General features: G+C 41.2%; 1 protein-coding gene across 2 annotated transcripts; it reads right to left on the bottom strand.

Annotated features, from left to right (window-relative positions):
• Positions 1–7256: 7256 nt before the first annotated feature.
• On the bottom strand, positions 7257–16647 carry cbx6 (chromobox 6). 2 transcript variants are annotated; one of them, XM_023333263.1, is made up of 5 exons: positions 16226–16647; positions 14985–15028; positions 14801–14866; positions 10855–10921; positions 7257–9350 (listed from the first exon to the last, which is right to left on the bottom strand). In XM_023333263.1, exons 1-5 carry the CDS (start codon positions 16292–16294, stop codon positions 8148–8150), a joined length of 1449 nt encoding a protein of 482 aa, XP_023189031.1. In that variant the 5' UTR covers positions 16295–16647; the 3' UTR covers positions 7257–8147. The 2 variants fall into 2 exon arrangements, with proteins under 2 accessions (XP_023189031.1, XP_023189030.1); XM_023333262.1 differs by lacking the exon at positions 16226–16647 and adding an exon at positions 15629–16211.
• Positions 16648–17604: the final 957 nt, after the last annotated feature.

Raw genomic sequence — 17604 nt, 5'->3', positions numbered from 1 at the left:
GAGCCACAAACCAAGACGACATGGCTCAACAACAAAAAAGGAATATTTTATGATATGAGAACCAAGTAAGACGACATGATCACACAACACAAGGGGATGACATAACAAGCCTTTAGCAGTACAGACTGAAATAAAACTGTCAATGTTTAAATGTTCTGTCAGGTTGATATTTACACAGATATGTTCACATTAAAATTAGTTTTGTAACTTTAGAAGTGCTGTTGACAGTTGTACATACCTAAATGTTAACTCATGTTTAGTGGACATATTATACAATGCATATATATATATATATATATATATATATATATATATATATATATATATATATATATATATATATACTGTATATGTAATATATTTATTTTTGAACCCTCTATTCATTCTTCATTACCCGACACCGTTCTGCATAGACCCGGCATCAAAGTTGAGGAGAAACATGCAACGATGTCTAAGCAGCTTATTCTTTGGGCCGGCCCTGAGGGTCGGCGTCACAAAATCTTTTGAAAGGCACCAAAAACAAAAAACTCAAAATAATCTGTATTCCTATTCAGTTCACTTGCAGTTGAACCCCATCCTTAAGCCCTCATGCACACATGCCATTTCATAAGCCGACATCCATGCCAAGTCACATGTCTGTGCATTCACAGATGTGACACAAGCCTAATATGTAATTAATGCAAAACTGGGTCACAAACACACAAATTGTTTGGGGGGAAAGAGGAATATGGAAATAATAATACCAATTTCACAAACTCAAGCAGTTTTTACTATGTTTTATCCTCCTAGAAGTATTTTTGCAACATGACAAGAAGGGCTACGAGTTTCTGTAAGCTTTAGACCAGTACTTCTCAAATAGTGGGGCGCCCCCCCCCCCTCCCCCCCAAGGGGGCTTGGCGAAGTGTCGTGGGGTGAGGGGTGGTTAGTGGTTAGGTTTCTACACATTAATAGCTTTTTATTTACAGACCATCTTGATTGGAAAAATGAAATATCTGAAAAATAAAACAATGTAGAAAAAAAGTCAAAAATCTGTCATTTAAATGTTGTGGTTTAAATATGAGTCACCCAGTAATATAAAGTTTTACAAAACCTTATAATACTGTTTTCTGATGAGACAAACATCAGAAGAATTGAGTTGCTAATTCAGAATACAGAAACTTACACAACCAACCCAATACACACACACACACACACACACACACACACACACACACACACACACACACCTCGTCACTCAGGGTGCCTCTTATTAAACTGAGACGTCTAATTTGGTTCCATCTGGGTCTGACTGAACGCTGACAAAAAATCCAAATGAAAACAGCTAAAGGTGACACCTGGTATGTTTCAACACCGTCTCTCTACCAGCAAAGTAGAGAGACGGTGGCAGGAGTTGTTTGAACTATTCATCGCAGCATCAAAACACAGAGATGAAAACCCAGGATGCCCTTAATGTCCCTCCAAGCCTCAGTCCTCCTGAAAACACACACACACACACACACACACACACACACACACACACACACACACACACACACACACACACACACACACACACACACACCTCCCCCCCACACACACAGAATCCTGCAACCCTAAAACAGTGTAACAGCGACACCCTGTGGAGGATTTGGGTGTTTAACTTTAATAATCTCTGCTTATACTATGGATAAAATAACCATGACTATAATAAAAACATAGTCATGTTTTTCTATTATCATTATTATTATTTTTACATTAAATGTAACCAGATGTTGGTAACAAGCCAAGTAATCCACATATACAATGACATCAAAACAAACTCATCTTAAATAAAGTTATGCCTAAATAGCTGGAATAACACAGCATATTTGTTGTTGTTGAAATCTGTCAGTATTTAGAAAGCATCCATGCAGCACATCAAAATGATATGACTACTAAAAGCACAGAGAACTGTACAAAAAAAATTTATATTGCTAGTGTTAAGAAACAGTAATAACTTGTAGAAAGCTTGAGAAAGACCTGCAAAAAAAAAGTACATAAACTAAACAGAAATGGTCTTTATGGACAAGCGTTACGCAAGACTCCACTGCTGAAGAAACAAAGCTTACTAGAGCATGATTAAAGATGCTGCTCCAGATTTGGACAAGCCAGTGAAATACTGGGAGATTATAGTCTGGTCACTAGAGAATTAAATCTTTGATTTCACTGCACATGTTTGGAGGAAGGATGCTTTTGTCCCCAAAAACACTCTGATAAAAAGTGAGGTCTGCAGATGGGAACATCGTTGTTTGGGCTGTAGACTTCGCACAGTTGAAGAAAAAATTAATTCTGAAATGTAATGGAACATTCTTGATAAGAATCCAAATAAATAAAATAAATACATGTGTTGGTTTCCACACAAGACAGCTGTCAAACTGACAGTCAAGGAGATTCTTCATTGGTTTTAGAGAAAAGATGCAAAACTATGAGAACGGCCCAGTCAGTAACTTGATTCGTATGCAGCTGGATTTATAAAAGGAAGTTAAGAACCAGAATGAATATAAAGAACCCAAAGAACCTTCAACATCTGAAGACAGTTTGAGTGAAAGTCTGTACAATGCATCTGACTAGTTTCTCCATACAGGAGACGTCTTCGAATGGCGATAAACAAGAAAGAGTTCAACAAAGTATTGTGTGTTCAATACTTATTATCTGTGTAGTATTATTTTGTTGACTCATCTCTTCATTTGCGCTCTAACTTGCATTGCATTATGTGTAATTCTTGAGTTATCACCAACAGTTTTTGAACTTCTTGTCAATAGCGATTTTACAAAACATATCTATGGAGAAAATTACTGAAACCCTGAATACTTATTTTACCCGGTTTTCCATCACATATACAGTCTGAACTGCAGAGAAATACTTTAGATTAAGGCTTCTTTATGTGCTCCAATGGCCTAGTTTAAGTCCAGACCTATAACCAACTGAGACAGATATAACATAAGCTCTAAAACTGACCAAGCACGTTCCCTTTTTTTACAAAGAATGGGCAAAATAAATCAATAAACAAAATAAAATAAAAAAATAATCAGCGTTATAGCTGAAGTTTTACTAAAAACAACAAAGTATCATTTCAGGAGGCTGGATATAAAATGTAACCCAAAATTATAAAACATTATTTTAAAAAATAAGTAAATAAAACATACCTGGAGTGTTGTTGTGATTATTTCAGGCTTTGTTTGAGAAATGTAATCTCCCGTGGCAACCAGCTGTGCAAAACGCCTGGGTGGACCTAGCTCCGCCTCTCAGGACGGAGATCTTCTGAAGGCCGAGGTTTAGAAAAAGAGTTTTTAAAGAGACAGAGGCACAATTTCAAGGTGTTACATAAAGAAGCCAATTTTTTAAAGTCACATTTGATATACACTGAATTTTTATAACAACTGAGTTCCTTGATTGTTCTGTAAAATGACACTTATGTGGCTGGAAAACACATAATACTGGCCCTTTAAGGCAAAGAAAGAAAGAAAACCGCTAATCAGGTTCACCGGTACTGCCACATTAATAACAAAGTTGTGTGTTTAGAATAAATTCTTATGATCTATTTGCAGTTTAGTGCAGCTATATCTCCATTAGCCAGCAGAGCTGGCAACTGGTGGAAAAACAATGACGCCACTCCTAAAGAAACCTTCGAAGTATTTTTAGAGCGCTTTTAATCAAAGGCCTTTTACAAGAAACACAAAAACAACACGTAACAGGTTCACCGAATACATTATCTGTACAGCAAGAGGTTGCAAAAACATGCTTCACAAACATTTCTTCATGTCATTATCGACCTCCGCCTTCTTCTCGTCACCATCGGTACAATGTACTCATTTCAAATCATCATAAAACCACAAACAAAAAAAAAACTTGCAGTCTCAACACATGAAAAAAACCCCAAACCATACGATCATTAACGATGGCTCATTCAAACAAATAGCCTTACATTAAAATAATTATGCATATTTCAGACACGTATTAAAATACAGTACAAATATGAAAAAAAAAAAAAGCTTAAAAAAACAACAATCCGTAATTGAGCATTTTCGATTCATACATTAAAACGAGGATCCTTCAGTTTGTCCTTTACATGCTGATCCAGCACTTGGAAATTACGACATGAATTTACAAATAATTTCAAAGGGGGGAAAAAAACAAAGAAAAAAATTAAGGAGAATATAGAGCCCTATTTGGTTACATAACAGGCCACTAAGTTGAGTTGTGCTACCCCGTATGAGAAGAAAAGCATCGCTCTCCAGACTAATACCTTAACCATCTACTAACTGCTAGTGTCACCACCACCTAAAAAGAGAAGTAAAATACAGAACATGAGAAATATTTTGAAAATCATCTCTCCATGCGGAGAGAAAAGCTGTTTTTTGTTTCGTTTTTTTTTTTAGTTCACAGCATGTTTGGAGTTAAATAAAAGATTAAAGGAGACAGACATCTTCATTCGTGGTTAAAGTAGTTAACTTATTTCTTCTCGTATAACGGAATAAATCCAACAGCGGTGTACTGACGTAGCATTGACGACAAGAGCCATCTGGTACAAAACAAACATACGGATACGTCCTCTACGTCTGTGCCTTCAAGGAAAACAAAAAACAACCTAAAAAACCTCATCAGAAACAGTGTGAACTTCTTACAGTAATGAGATCCTTACAGTCACCAAGCTGAAGTCGCGACTATCTAACAGCTGTCCAAAGAAGAGCCAAGCAAGAAGAGTGGGAGCACAGCTGTAAGGCAACGCATGCGGAAAAAGGTATAATACACAGAACCGAGTGGAGGACTGAGAGGGTCCAGGAAGAGCAGGAAGCACCAGAGAAGAAGAATCTGAGAGTCCAAAAATAGGATCACAGTCAGAGGTTCTTTTGCTGCAAAGAACGAGAAGAAGAGATCGAGAAACTTTTTGAATCATGTGGGCGGAAAACTGTTCAAGATAAAAAAAAAATATTTTGGATCATTTGGGACGAAATGAAAGAAACGAAAGAAGCAAAATTGAATGAGTTTGAGTGAAATTAATGTTTGACGCTCAAACTCTTTCCACTTAATGAGCTAAATAAATATTTAAAGTTAAATAGCTAGCTACACTTTCTCCTTCATTCAGACAATTATTGATGGTAGATATTATCAGGAAGAGAATCGGTATCGGCCATCATTAATCATTTTTTTATTTCGGCATCGGTCCAATATTAACAACCTTTACTTATTTCCTCTTGTTTCTTCAGGGATATATATATATATATATATATATATATATATATATATATATATATATATATATATATATATATATATATGATATTGTTATATATTGTTTATCAGCCACAACAGCAATACTAATATCAGACATCGATATCGGCTCAAATTTTCATATTGATACATCCTCAGAGAAAAGTTACTCAAAAGATTGTTGCTAGGAAACCAAAGAGTGAGTGGGGTTAGTTGATACCAGCAAAGTAGCTAAGCTGGACGTGAAATGTTGAGCAGCTCAAGTCTTTGCTCTGCCTACATCGCCCAGAATGCTGTGCCATTCTGGATCAGTTCAGTCAAATTATGTATGATGTATTATCTATTCATTGTGATCACATGTATGTCGTAATATATATTGTTATATGTAATGGAAACGCAGCTAGTATCATGAAACATGGGAAGACGGATAAAGCTAAATACAGGGCGGTTCTGAAGGAAAACTAGCTACAGGCTAGAAAGCGAGGACAACAAGCCCAAATGTTCAGCCAAAACTACAACTGGATGCTTTAGGAATGGAAATGCACAAGTTATACAGTACCTAAAAGAGAATCCGAGACAAAACCTAAAAAACGATGTGCAGAATCTGGCTGAGCTCAGCAGAAATAGATGCCGACTCAGAGGAGGGTGAATACTAAACCCTGCTTCTTTCACCCCCCACATCACATTTACGCCATACTTTGTTTTAGTGTATTCCAAACAACTCAAGTTTGTGGTCTTAAAGGGAGAAAATGTGGAAAAACCAAACGCCTCTAATGTTCCACAGATGTGAAACATCAGCCCGTAAAAATCACAGAATCAGAAACAGTGGTTGGTTCGTTTAGCTGGTTGCTTCTGGACCTTCGAGACCTTCCTGGGTTGAGAGGCTAAGAGCGAATGAAGCAGCTGAAGAAGGAAGCTGTGAAGGTTTGGGAGAAACTGAAGCAAGAAGTACGAATTTTGGCAAATTCAAAAGTTGGTTTTGCATTGAAATACGTTCCTACTCTGCGTTTGTACCCATGTGTGTAAGACCAAAGAGGGGGAAAAAAAAGGCCTCGAGAAGCGGATCGACTTCACTCAACGTGTTTTTCGATGCAGTCAAGTGCATTGCATTCACCTCGCTGTACTGACGCAGTCTTCAGAGTCTAAGTGCAAAAAAAAACACATCTCTAAGTTAAAACATCGGAACCCCCGTCCGATCACGTCCGGCGGGGTCAATAGCTTGACCAAACACCCCCTGGTGTTGCTGATGGCAACCAACATGGGAATGGAGAGTCCACTTTGATAATGGGCAAACTCCTTTCACTTCCAGCAAGTGTGCTCGATGAGAGCCCGCACAGCAGATGGGTGAGAGACGCGCTGTTAGGACAACTGGTATTTGCGACAAACAGGCACCTCCCCCCCACCAGCATGTGTGTATCAAGTGAAAGAAAACAAATTCTGTTTTCTGGCACATGTGTGGCGCCAGTTGGATGTAATATGGCAATCTAAATGGCAAGAAGGCATGCAAGCTGCCTCTTTTTCTTTTAGAAAAAATATGTTTTCTTGTAGTATTTTATGGCTGAGTGTTATTTAGTTACATTATATTTGAGGGTTTCCCCCAGTCTATTAAAAGCCTGATGGGCCACCAGGCTTTTCTTGCCTCCCACCACCAGGGTAAGAGCTCCTTGTTTATTTTAAAAGGAAGTATTTTTTATAATCACACCAATAACATTGATAGCAAAGATGGGTTTATAGTTAAAGAGACAGTATTATGTTTACAGGCTCACAGTGCCATATTATAGCACAGTCAAGTAACTATGTTAACTACTTGTTAAAAGAAATTATATATACATATATATCAAATACGACTTAAAATAAATTTTACTTTGTAATTTAGCACTTTGAAATTGGACCTCTGTCGCTTTAAAAACTCCTTCAGGAAGTCATCACAACATTGTTCCTCTATTAACCCTTTAACGACATTTTTACCAGGGTTGCACTGAGAAGTAGCTCGCATAACGAGCTCAGCAGATGTGCAGTTACACCAGGTGTTTGCTAATTGCTGACTGGCTAGTCTGAAGGAGCCGAGTGAGAGAGGCAGAAGCTCGGAAACTGCAGCTCAAAGGAGTTGCGTCTCGAAGACAGTGCCAGGTTCACCCAGCCGTGTTACGCAACTGAATGGTTGACATGGAGATTAAAGGATTTCTCAAACATGCATGAAAGAATCAAGGTAACAACCAGGTATGTTTTTGATGAGAGAATATTATAACATGATGTAAAGCTCCAAAAAGTAGATTTTACATAAAACTGCCCCTTTAAAGCATCGAACTGGGTGCAAGGCCGAGATGGCGGACCAATCATCCTCGCACACTCTGGTTGTGTACCTCTGTATTTTTGTAATCGGCTAATTTTCCCTCAAAATTGTCTATTCGGAAGGTGTTCTCGCAGAGCAGCTTCGCCTGTAAATGATCCCTCTATGAAGGCTGTCTTTTCAGTGAGTATCGCACCAAAGTAAACGTCAAGTGCAAAAGACTCACCGCTTGCTTGACTCACTCAACACAACTCTCTAAAAGCGCAACTATAAAGGCTGAGTCTTGCTTTAAGAGGTTTTGCTGAGCGAGCAGAGAGACTGATGTGAGAGCGTATTTGTTTCCAGTCAACTTTTAACATTCTTTAACAAAAAAACATGGTGGGCCGCTGGTGGACTGCCCTAGAGCACTGACCACTGGGTTCAGCAAGTTCTCTGGGGGAAACCCTGTATTTCATTGAGTATCTAACAAATAGATTATCTATAGCGTATCTAACCGCTCTGTAGAGAGGGTAGAACAGGGCTTAAGTGGCAACATTGGCATGGTATACTTTATATATATACATATATATGTATATATATATATAGTTTTCTATCCCAAATGGTGTTACAGTTTGTATTATTGGATTTCTTATGGCTTCGGGACGGAGGAGTCCTCGGACGTTGCGGCGGGAGGAGGTGTGGAGCCGTTTTCCACGCTAGCGGAAGGCGAGGCGGGCCCTGACGCCGGAGAGGGAAACTCTTTTATGGTGACCGTAACGAGGTTGGTGGTTACATCAGTGACCACCACGTCCTTGCAGCTTGGTGCCATTTCCGGGTGCCAGTCGGGGTCTCCCTCGGCGGGGACCCTTTTGGATTCAGGGGGGAGCGAGGATTGTTCTGGAGCCACGGAGGAAACCGTGGAGGGAGCTTTGTGCTGGCAGGGACTTCTGGCTTCCTCAGAGGCTTCGGAGCAGTCCATGGCATCTTCGTCCTGATCTTCCAAAGATGGAGACGGAGAGGGGGGGACTAAGATTTTGTTTGCTTCTGAACATGAGGCATTTTGGGTTTCTGGAGATTTACTGGATTTTGACTCCTTGGAGGCTTCTGTGGCAGGCTGAGGGTGTTTAGCTGTGACGTTGGTGGAGGTGGAGGAAGAAGAAGACGAAGGAGGCAGTGCCTGGCGCTGTGAAGAGCTGCTGTTGCTGTGCCTGGCTCCTGTAGTCGAGCTGGATCCCGTTTGGGAGTGAAAGGACATGGGCCCGCCACACTGCAGCCCGAAAGGCTTCCCGTACATGGGGAAGCCCAGCATCTTTAAAGGAGGCTGGAAAGGTCTGTAGGGGGCCTCCCCCTTCCTGCCGATGATGCGATTACGAGACGGGATGTTTTGGCGACCCGTCTGCACGTTCCTGGAGCCCGCCGCGCCGCCGCCACCCCTGCCCGGCTTGTCGATCACCTTCAGGTTGAGGATTATCCGCCCCCTCTTGACTTCTCGGGGTTTGACCCGGCGGTTCAGGATGCGGACGGTCTCGGAGAAAGGGGAGACGTGCATGCGGGACTGGAAGCCACTCGAACTGGAAAAGGCGGGCCGCGTGGGATCTGCGCGAGGCAGGGGGCGCCTGGACATCCGGTGGCAACGGTGAATGTCTTTCTTCAACTTGTGGGTGGCCGCGAGAGAGTTGAGTTTGGGGGAAGGTGCTGGCGCTGACGACGAGGACGAGGAGGAGAATGGTAAAGCATTAGGAGCAGCAGAGGAGGAGGAAGATGCTCGACTGGAAGCGGTTGAGGAGGACCGAGGCGTGTTCTGCCGGCTGCTGGAGGCGCGACTGGTGGGCTCTGCTTTCTGACCGCGACCCTGAGGAAGAGGATGAAGTTAGAGATCTTACAAAATTAAAAGAACAAGAGCTATTTATCTTTTTAGCTGTATTAAGATGGGCTGCAATATTTTAGTTAGTACATGTGGCGATATTAAGCTATGTAGAAATATTCTATATTAACAAATATCATGTAGGAAATTCATTAGAATCAAAAGATTTCAGTAAACAGTGGACGACCAGGGATTCACTGACACAACTGCCTACGAAAAGCTGAAATCCGAAAATACTTGACTCCCCCCAAAAAATGCGTATAACTGCATATTTTAATAGTTCAAACACCAAATATACCTTAATATGTATTAGCAAGCACAATGGAAACTGTTTTAGTATCTATTTAGTATTTATGGTTTTCCGTTCATGGAGCTACAGCCAATCAATGGCAAGGACAACGAATGGAGCTCCTGGATTGGCTGCTTTGCAAACACCAGCCAATGGCGTGACAAGCAGCACTAAATGTCTAAATATTTCAGTTTTCTCAGCTGCATTTTATTTGTGGTTGCGAATGTGAGGAAACAGAACTGCTGTGTAAGCATATTTCATCCGATTCAAAATAAAAGCATGAAAATAAACATCTAAGTACGTGTAGAATTTTTAACAGCTGATAAGCAAAACGTTAACACAGACTTTAAAACGTATTCATCTGAAAGTTTACAAAAAAGCCAAGTAAATTAGTGCTTTAAAATTCATCTGGAGAAAATCAATTCAGGGTAAGCTAAATGTGCTAACATTTTTAAAGCTAGCAAAAATGCGAAAGGGCTAAATAAAAATTTAGCCCCTCTATTAGCAGAAGTGTGCCCAGCACTGATTGTATCTCATTAAGCACAGTTCTGTAACACATCTATTGGTCAAAACTATTGTTTTAAGACTTCAGAAAATCCACCTTAGATCAAAACACTTTAGAAAAACATCATGATATCAATGATAATAATCACTGACTACAAAAAATACCAAATATCTATGGATTTTTTTGAGAAAAAAATATTTTAATTAGCTTTGACTGAGCTGAAAGTGGTGTGGAGAAAAGATGGAGTTAAGTGGGTCAAAGTTTCCGTCTGAGGAAGGCAGGCCTTGCTACCTAAACACAAAACATGACACGGGACGTGTGCAATATCTGGCTTTTGCGCCTTTCTGACAGCGCTGTGAATTCTCAGGCTGATTTCTAAAAAAAAAAAAAAAAAATGGCTGAGTGAAAAAGAAAGTAGGTCAGCTCAAATGTCTTTCTGCCAGCTCCACCTTGTTTTCATCTCATTTAGTAATGACAGAACACGCGCTGATGCGGGAATCGAAAATAGACATCAAAAGAACTCGATGGCCTGCTTGTAGACGCCACGCTCCAGTTTCCTGCAACGGGCTGAAAAAACTTGGATATTTTATTGTATTTTAGAGTTGAGAGGGAGCTTTCTAATCGCCTAGAACTACAAAATGGACATTTCTATTCATAAGCAGGAGCTGTGTAAAAAAACAAAAAAGTAGAAGTCATACCTTTGCCACAACGTTTTTGGGTTTTGGCCCACGTTTTTTGGGCCCGTGCATTTCCCTCTCCCGTTCCCTACAAAAAGGAAAAAAAAAGGGAAAACTTAATTAGAACTGAATGAGGAGCAGGCAGATAGAGCACCAGAAGTCACATTTTAATTGGGCCTTGTTCTCATCCTCCCTCTCTGTTCTCGTGTCCAATTTTGTTTCCATTTGATGTGTCAGTTTTAGCTCTGACTGCTTGGGTTTCCTGTAAACATCTCTGAGAGCAGCATGGGTCTTTCAAGTGGCTTGGAAGGACACACAAATAGAAAGCTTCCTCAGATAAACTTTTCAGAAGCAGTGACGAAGAACAGAAAAGGCAAAACAGAAAAAGGCAAACACCAGTTTGAAGTACATGAATGAAAATGAAAATCTACATTAACGTCTTTATGGGAAGACGCAGCGGTTTCGTGAGTGACTAAGTAACGGTAACGGATTATCTGGCATGTTTCTCACTACGCCCACATGATGTCTACAAGAACAGTCTGGGGATGTGTCACCCTGCTCTGTTCCAAGCGACAAGGCAAAGACGGGTCTTCTCAGCAAGAATGTACAATCTGACACTTCTGTGTTTACTTGGAAAACCTTCTGATTATCAAGGACTGGGAATATCCCGAAAAGCTCCTTTCATCTTTGGGAACAGAGGATTAAGCCATGTTTTTTCCCCTATGTCCAGCTAAATTGAGATCATTAGTCAGAGAAGCAGGTGACTCTTTTTCTTCCGACAGGAAAGCCGGTTGATGTTGATGGGATAATGGAAGGAGCTAAAAATATGGCAATCCTGGGAGGAAAATCTACTTAGCAGCTTCAAAACACTTCAGAATGAGGCGGTTAAAGACCTTCTGACAGGAAGATGACCCTAAACATAGAACTAGAGCTACAACAGACCGCTTGATGCCTCATTTCTACTGAGTGGTACAACACGAGTCATGTGATTGGGTACGCCGCTTTGTCTCTCTATTGCATAAACGGCTCTAACAACCGACCTGTCCTACACAATTCCCGGCCCCCCTTCATTTGTAAGTCAGTAGCAAAGGTAGGGTTAAGGTGGAGCTACTGCCAAAGCTCCAGGACCGGACAAGGTGTCAGGCCAGACGCTGAAAACCTGCGCCGACCAGCTGGCAGGAGTGTTTCTGGACATTTTCAATCTGTCCCTGCAGCTCGCCACGGTTCCTGAGTGTCTCAAGTCTTCCACCATCATCCCTGTACCGAAGAAGAGGTCCATCACCAGCCTGAACGATTACCGGCCTGTCGCTCTGACCCCGGTGATCATGAAGTGCTTTGAGAGGATTCTTCTGAGGTACATCAGAGACTTCATCCCCGCAAACCTGGACAGCCTTCAGTTCGCCTACAGAGCGAACCGGTCAACAGAGGATGCTGTCTCCATCACTCTGCACACAGCCCTGACCCATCTGCAGCATCCCAACACCTACGTCAGGATGCTGTTTGTAGACTTCAGCTCAGCATTTAATACCGTCATCCCAGACAAGCTGGTGCTGAAGCTACTCGAGGTGGGGCTGCCCGCTTCCCTGTGCCACTGGATCAGAGACTTCCTCACCAACAGGCCTCAGGTGGTGAGAATAAGTGGCTCAACATCGTCCCCACTGGTCCTCAACACAGGCACGCCGCAGGGCTGTGTGCTCAGCCCAGCTCTCTTCACCCTGTTTACACACGACTGCGTGGCCATCCACCCCACCAACACAGTCGTGAAGTACGCGGACGACACAACAGTAGTGGGTCTCATTTCAGACAACAACGAGACCCACTACAGAGAGGAGATTCTGCAGCTCACTCAGTGGTGTTCAGCCAACAACTTGGTGCTGAACACAGGGAAGACCAAGGAGGTCATTGTGGATTACAGAAGGTCCAGGAGGGCGGATCACACTCCCCTTCTCATAGATGGAGAAGTGGTGGAACGTGTGGACAACATCAAGTTCCTGGGCCTCCACATCACGTCTGACCTCTCCTGGAACACAAACACCTCCCACCTGGTGAAGAAAGCACAACAAAGGCTCTTCTTCCTCAGGAAACTGAGACGGGCTGGACTTTCCTCACGGCTGCTCGTGAACTTTTACAGGGCGATGATCGAGAGCATCCTCTGCCTCAACATGACTGTGTGGTATGGTAGCTGCACAGCACTGGAGAGGAAACAACTGACACGGGTGGTGAGAACAGCACAAGGCATTGTGGGATGCCCCCTCCCAGACCTGGACTCCATTTACACAGACCGGGTCAAGAAGAGAGCTGGATCCATAGCCATGGATCCCAGCCACCCAGGCCACAGACTGTTTGTGCCGCTGCCATCAGGCAAGCGGTACAGGAATATACGGACTACAACAAATAGACTGAGAAACAGTTTCTTCCCCACAGCCGTCAGAGCCATTACTCCCTGCCGCCCCCCCCTCCCACACATATCATAACCTCGCAGTCACACATACATATCCCCCACCCCCACACAGCCACACTGTTCTGCACTTTGCACTGTCACATTATCTGTACTTTGCCATAATTGGACCTGCTGCTACTTCTTTGGTGTGGTTGAGTGCCTTTAGTTAATTTAGTTGTATATATTGTTATTATTATTATTGTGTGTTTGCTTATTTATACTGTATATATTTGACCTTTTGCACGGGAGCTGCAATGGAAATTTCGTTGAATTCTGTTCAATGACAATAAATGCTATCTATCTATCTATCTATCTATCTATCTATCTATCTATCTATCTATCTATCTATCTATCTATCTATCTATCTATCTATCTATCTATCTATCTATCACACAACAACTCAAAGCGGATGTCCACCACATATACTGCAAAAGTAAATGGGTAGAAATCGTGGTGTGTAGAAGTTACTGATTACAATACTTTGTTTTGGTATGTAACATAAAATCCCACTGAAACATAATGCTTGTAGCGATAGCAAGGCAAAACGTGGAAAAGGTCTATTTTTGTGGGGAACCTTATCCATCTTTCGCGTCCTTGAGATGACAAGAGTGCAATTTTCTCTGCTTCCATCCGTTGGCGCGGCAACGTCACAGCTCCAATCATGATAACACGATAAACAGGAGAACGCTGTACGCTCTGATAAACATGACTAACTCTGCAGACTCTCACCACAGCACAGCGCTCAAACTGCAGCGGCTTCAGTAAGCTGGAGACAACCTCCGCTCTGCAGAAACAAAGGTCAGCACCGAGGTCGTTTCTACCCACGGCTGTAACCTTTGACACAGAGTCTCTGTGAAAAGCGTGATGTACTCGTCTTTTTTTTTGTTTTAATGCGCTTATTGACCTTTGCGCAGATTTGCCCTCCGTAATGCTAATTCAGACATGCTATTCTGTGAAAATCAAAAGTGCTGTTACTTTGTTGTTGTTCCTTTCACTTTGCTTCTCTTTGGGAAACTTTTGTGCAAAACAAACACGAGAAACATGGACACTGGATACAAGACTTAAAAACATACAAGTTTATGCAACGCATGGATTTTATTCTATATAAAATAGACGATTGGACAATATACAAAAAAAAAATCAACAGCCTTTGTTAATATGTAATATCATAGCTTTTGTTTTATCTTTACTCTGTGTTGAATTCTCCTTGTTCATCTGATAAAATAAATTCTGACAATGTTGTTTGCATAAGTTGCTTAAAATCACATTTATGCTACAGCGAATAATGCATTCACTACTAAGAGTAGAGCATCCCTTTGTTTTATTTTTTAAGACGTTTTCATTACATCTACATCCCTTATACGTGAAATGACACCAGCTTCCACTTTAATCCAAAATTATGTTTCCCCTAATTTTAGAGCTAAATTTCATAAATCTTATTTTATAAATGAACAGAAGAAGCCATATATGAGAAGGTGAAAAGACTCTTTTAAAAAAAGCTGAAATTAAGGAACTGAATTGACTCACTTTTGTTCAAAACCCAGAAGGAGCCTGTCGTCCAGGATGTTCTCCTCTGGCTCCCAGGTGCTGTGCCTACGCAGCAAAGAAAATAAAAAAAAAAAAAACATGAGGTCATGCAGTCGACCAGAAATTAATTTAGCTCATTAGCAGCAGCACAGCAGAATGTGAAAGGATGGGATAAAACACTCACTTCATTGCCCATCCCTTCCATTTCACCAGATATTCAAGTCTTCCCTGTAAGAGAAAATAACACGGATTATAAAAGAAAAGAAAGCAGTGACAAAATGTTTTAAAACTTTAAACTTGACTTGGGAATCCTCTGCAAAAATATATGTGTCCACATGTTACTGACTGCAATTTTTCCATTAGCAGTCATTGTGAGTTTTAAAAAAACAAAGCACTTCAATCCTTCTTTATTAGAGGATCTTTGCACTTTTATTGAATGGAATCTCTCTATTTAGAGAAAAAGAACATTCAGTCCTGATTCTTTGTAACATCAGTGTTGTTTGTTGCATTGTCATAACAAAATCCAGCTACAACAAGTCTACTCTATTTTTTAAATCATCTTTATATTAAAAAATATACTGCTCAGTCCCACATAACTTTAGCCAAAGTTAATAACCCCCATAAAGGGTCTGAAGACCTACATGTGTCTCTAGATCTGCCGGTTGCAGCAGACCCCCTGCTCTCCAAGAAAGCTACGCATTAAAGTCAAACTCCTGTTTTTTGAGTTTCTAAATTCTTGTCTGTTTTTAGATTTCCATGCCTTGTGCACACTGAAGGCGTACAATGAATGTACACAAAGTAAAAAGGCATTTCTCGTCTGAAACTTACAACCGCAGCCCAACTACACCAGTCTGACGTCGGTCCAACATAATCTATACAGCATCTTCCAGAACGTACTGGCCACACGAAAACTTCTGGAAGTCCTTCCTTCATCGACCATGCATGGTAAAAAAAAATCCCTTCTAATGAAGTTTCGGGATTAAAAGACCAACATTTTAGTACGAGCTGCTTTTAAGGTTCCGTTTGAGGCAAACCTCTAACGTGATTCTTGAAGCATTAAAGGTTTTAAAACTGCACACTTTGACTCTATAGCTTTAGCCGCAATTAGCTGGCATGAAAAAAATAAATAAATAATGCCCTCCTCTCTGCTTAGCACAGCCCACATCGGCGGTGCTCGGATGTGTTGTTCTTTTGCAGCTAGCCGCGTCTTTGTGTCGCTTTTCCTTTTATTACTCTGCCCCCAGTCTCGGTGTAAAAGCATCGGCTGGGACGAGCGTTAGCTTTAAGCTAGCCACGGCTACCAAACTATCGGTATCCGTCAGCCACCAGGCCGCCATAGCGCTGCATATGAGACGGCAGACCCGGTCACAGCCTATAGACGGGACCGCGCGCCGTCACCAACATCTGCAGCGACGCGACGCTCACCTTACGGACGCGGCGTTTCAGTATGGCTTCCGCCGCGAAAATGCGATCTCCCGCCGCAGAGAGCTCCATGCTTGCTCGGCCCAACTAAGCTGCCTGGCGTCGGTTTGTTTCTGTAAAGTCGGTGAGCTCCGCGGTGTCTGCTGTAGTATAAGACCAACTGCGAGGGGAACACACACACGCGCGCGCTTTGTCAGTGTGTGTGTGTGGAGCAGAAACAGCAGCGGTGCCGCGGCCAACCCAAGTCACATGTCCGGGGTCATCCCTGGTTGCCACGGCAACTGACCCGCGCGGACCTGGAGGATGCGAAGAACCGCGAGCGGCTCGGAGCGCTAAAACGCGCTGCTGCAACGTCACACTTTACGTTCAGGGATCGATACTTTCTCCACTGAAGGAATAGCGTTACCTTCAGAGCGGCTTCACGGCGTGTTATAAGGTCTTTCCAGATGGTTTTCGTTAGAAAAACAGCCAACAAATAAATTAAACAGCCTGGGCTGGGAGTCAGTTATATATATATATATATATATATATATATATATATATATATATATATATATATATATATATATATATATATATATATATATATATATATATATATATATATATATATATATATATATATATATATTAGTCTTTCATGTAAGAATAAACACGTTTCTGACATTCACACACCGCGTTTCAACATCTGTGTGCTACTGTGTTTGTGGGGAAACTTGCCTTGCAGTCTGGTGAAGGATATAAACTACACAACCACTCTACAGCAGTTAAAACAGAAAGGAAAAGAAAAAGAAGGAAAACAGTGTAAATATCTTTAAAACTAAAGTGACAAAGCAATTGTACCTAATCACATCTTAAATTCAACTGACTGACCAGAACCAGATTTTTTTTTTTTTTACTGACATGGTCATACGGGCTGTCTTCTTATGCTTTTCTAATGTTAATACAGCAACGCCTAGCTTTCCTTTTCTTCTGTGCAGAGCTGATAGGAAGATGGACGACGGATAAACTGAGGACAAATTTGAAAGAAACTGTAAAAAAAAAATAAAAATAAGTCCAAAACATTTGACATTGAGATGTGAGTACTTCTTCACGGCACTATGAAGTCATACTATGAATTTTTAATATCCAGGTACCCTGCAAAACAGAAAGTCTTACTAAATAAATTTGGTCTACTTTCTAGACAGAATGTCTTTGTACACTTAGAGATAAAAATAAACTGACAAGTAACTTTTCAGCAAGATAGAAACTTGTTTTAAGTCAATAATTCCTTAATATTGATGAAGAAGTACTAGGTAAAAGTTTTATAATTTGCAAGTAGAATAAGACATTTTGACTAATGTGGGGAAAATGGCTCAATCCACTGGGCGGTTTGTCCATAA

Source organism: Xiphophorus maculatus, chromosome 5 (assembly GCF_002775205.1).
Source record: "Xiphophorus maculatus strain JP 163 A chromosome 5, X_maculatus-5.0-male, whole genome shotgun sequence".
Classification (NCBI taxonomy): Eukaryota; Metazoa; Chordata; class Actinopteri; order Cyprinodontiformes; family Poeciliidae; genus Xiphophorus; species Xiphophorus maculatus.
This window is presented reverse-complemented; position numbering and strand designations above follow the sequence as displayed.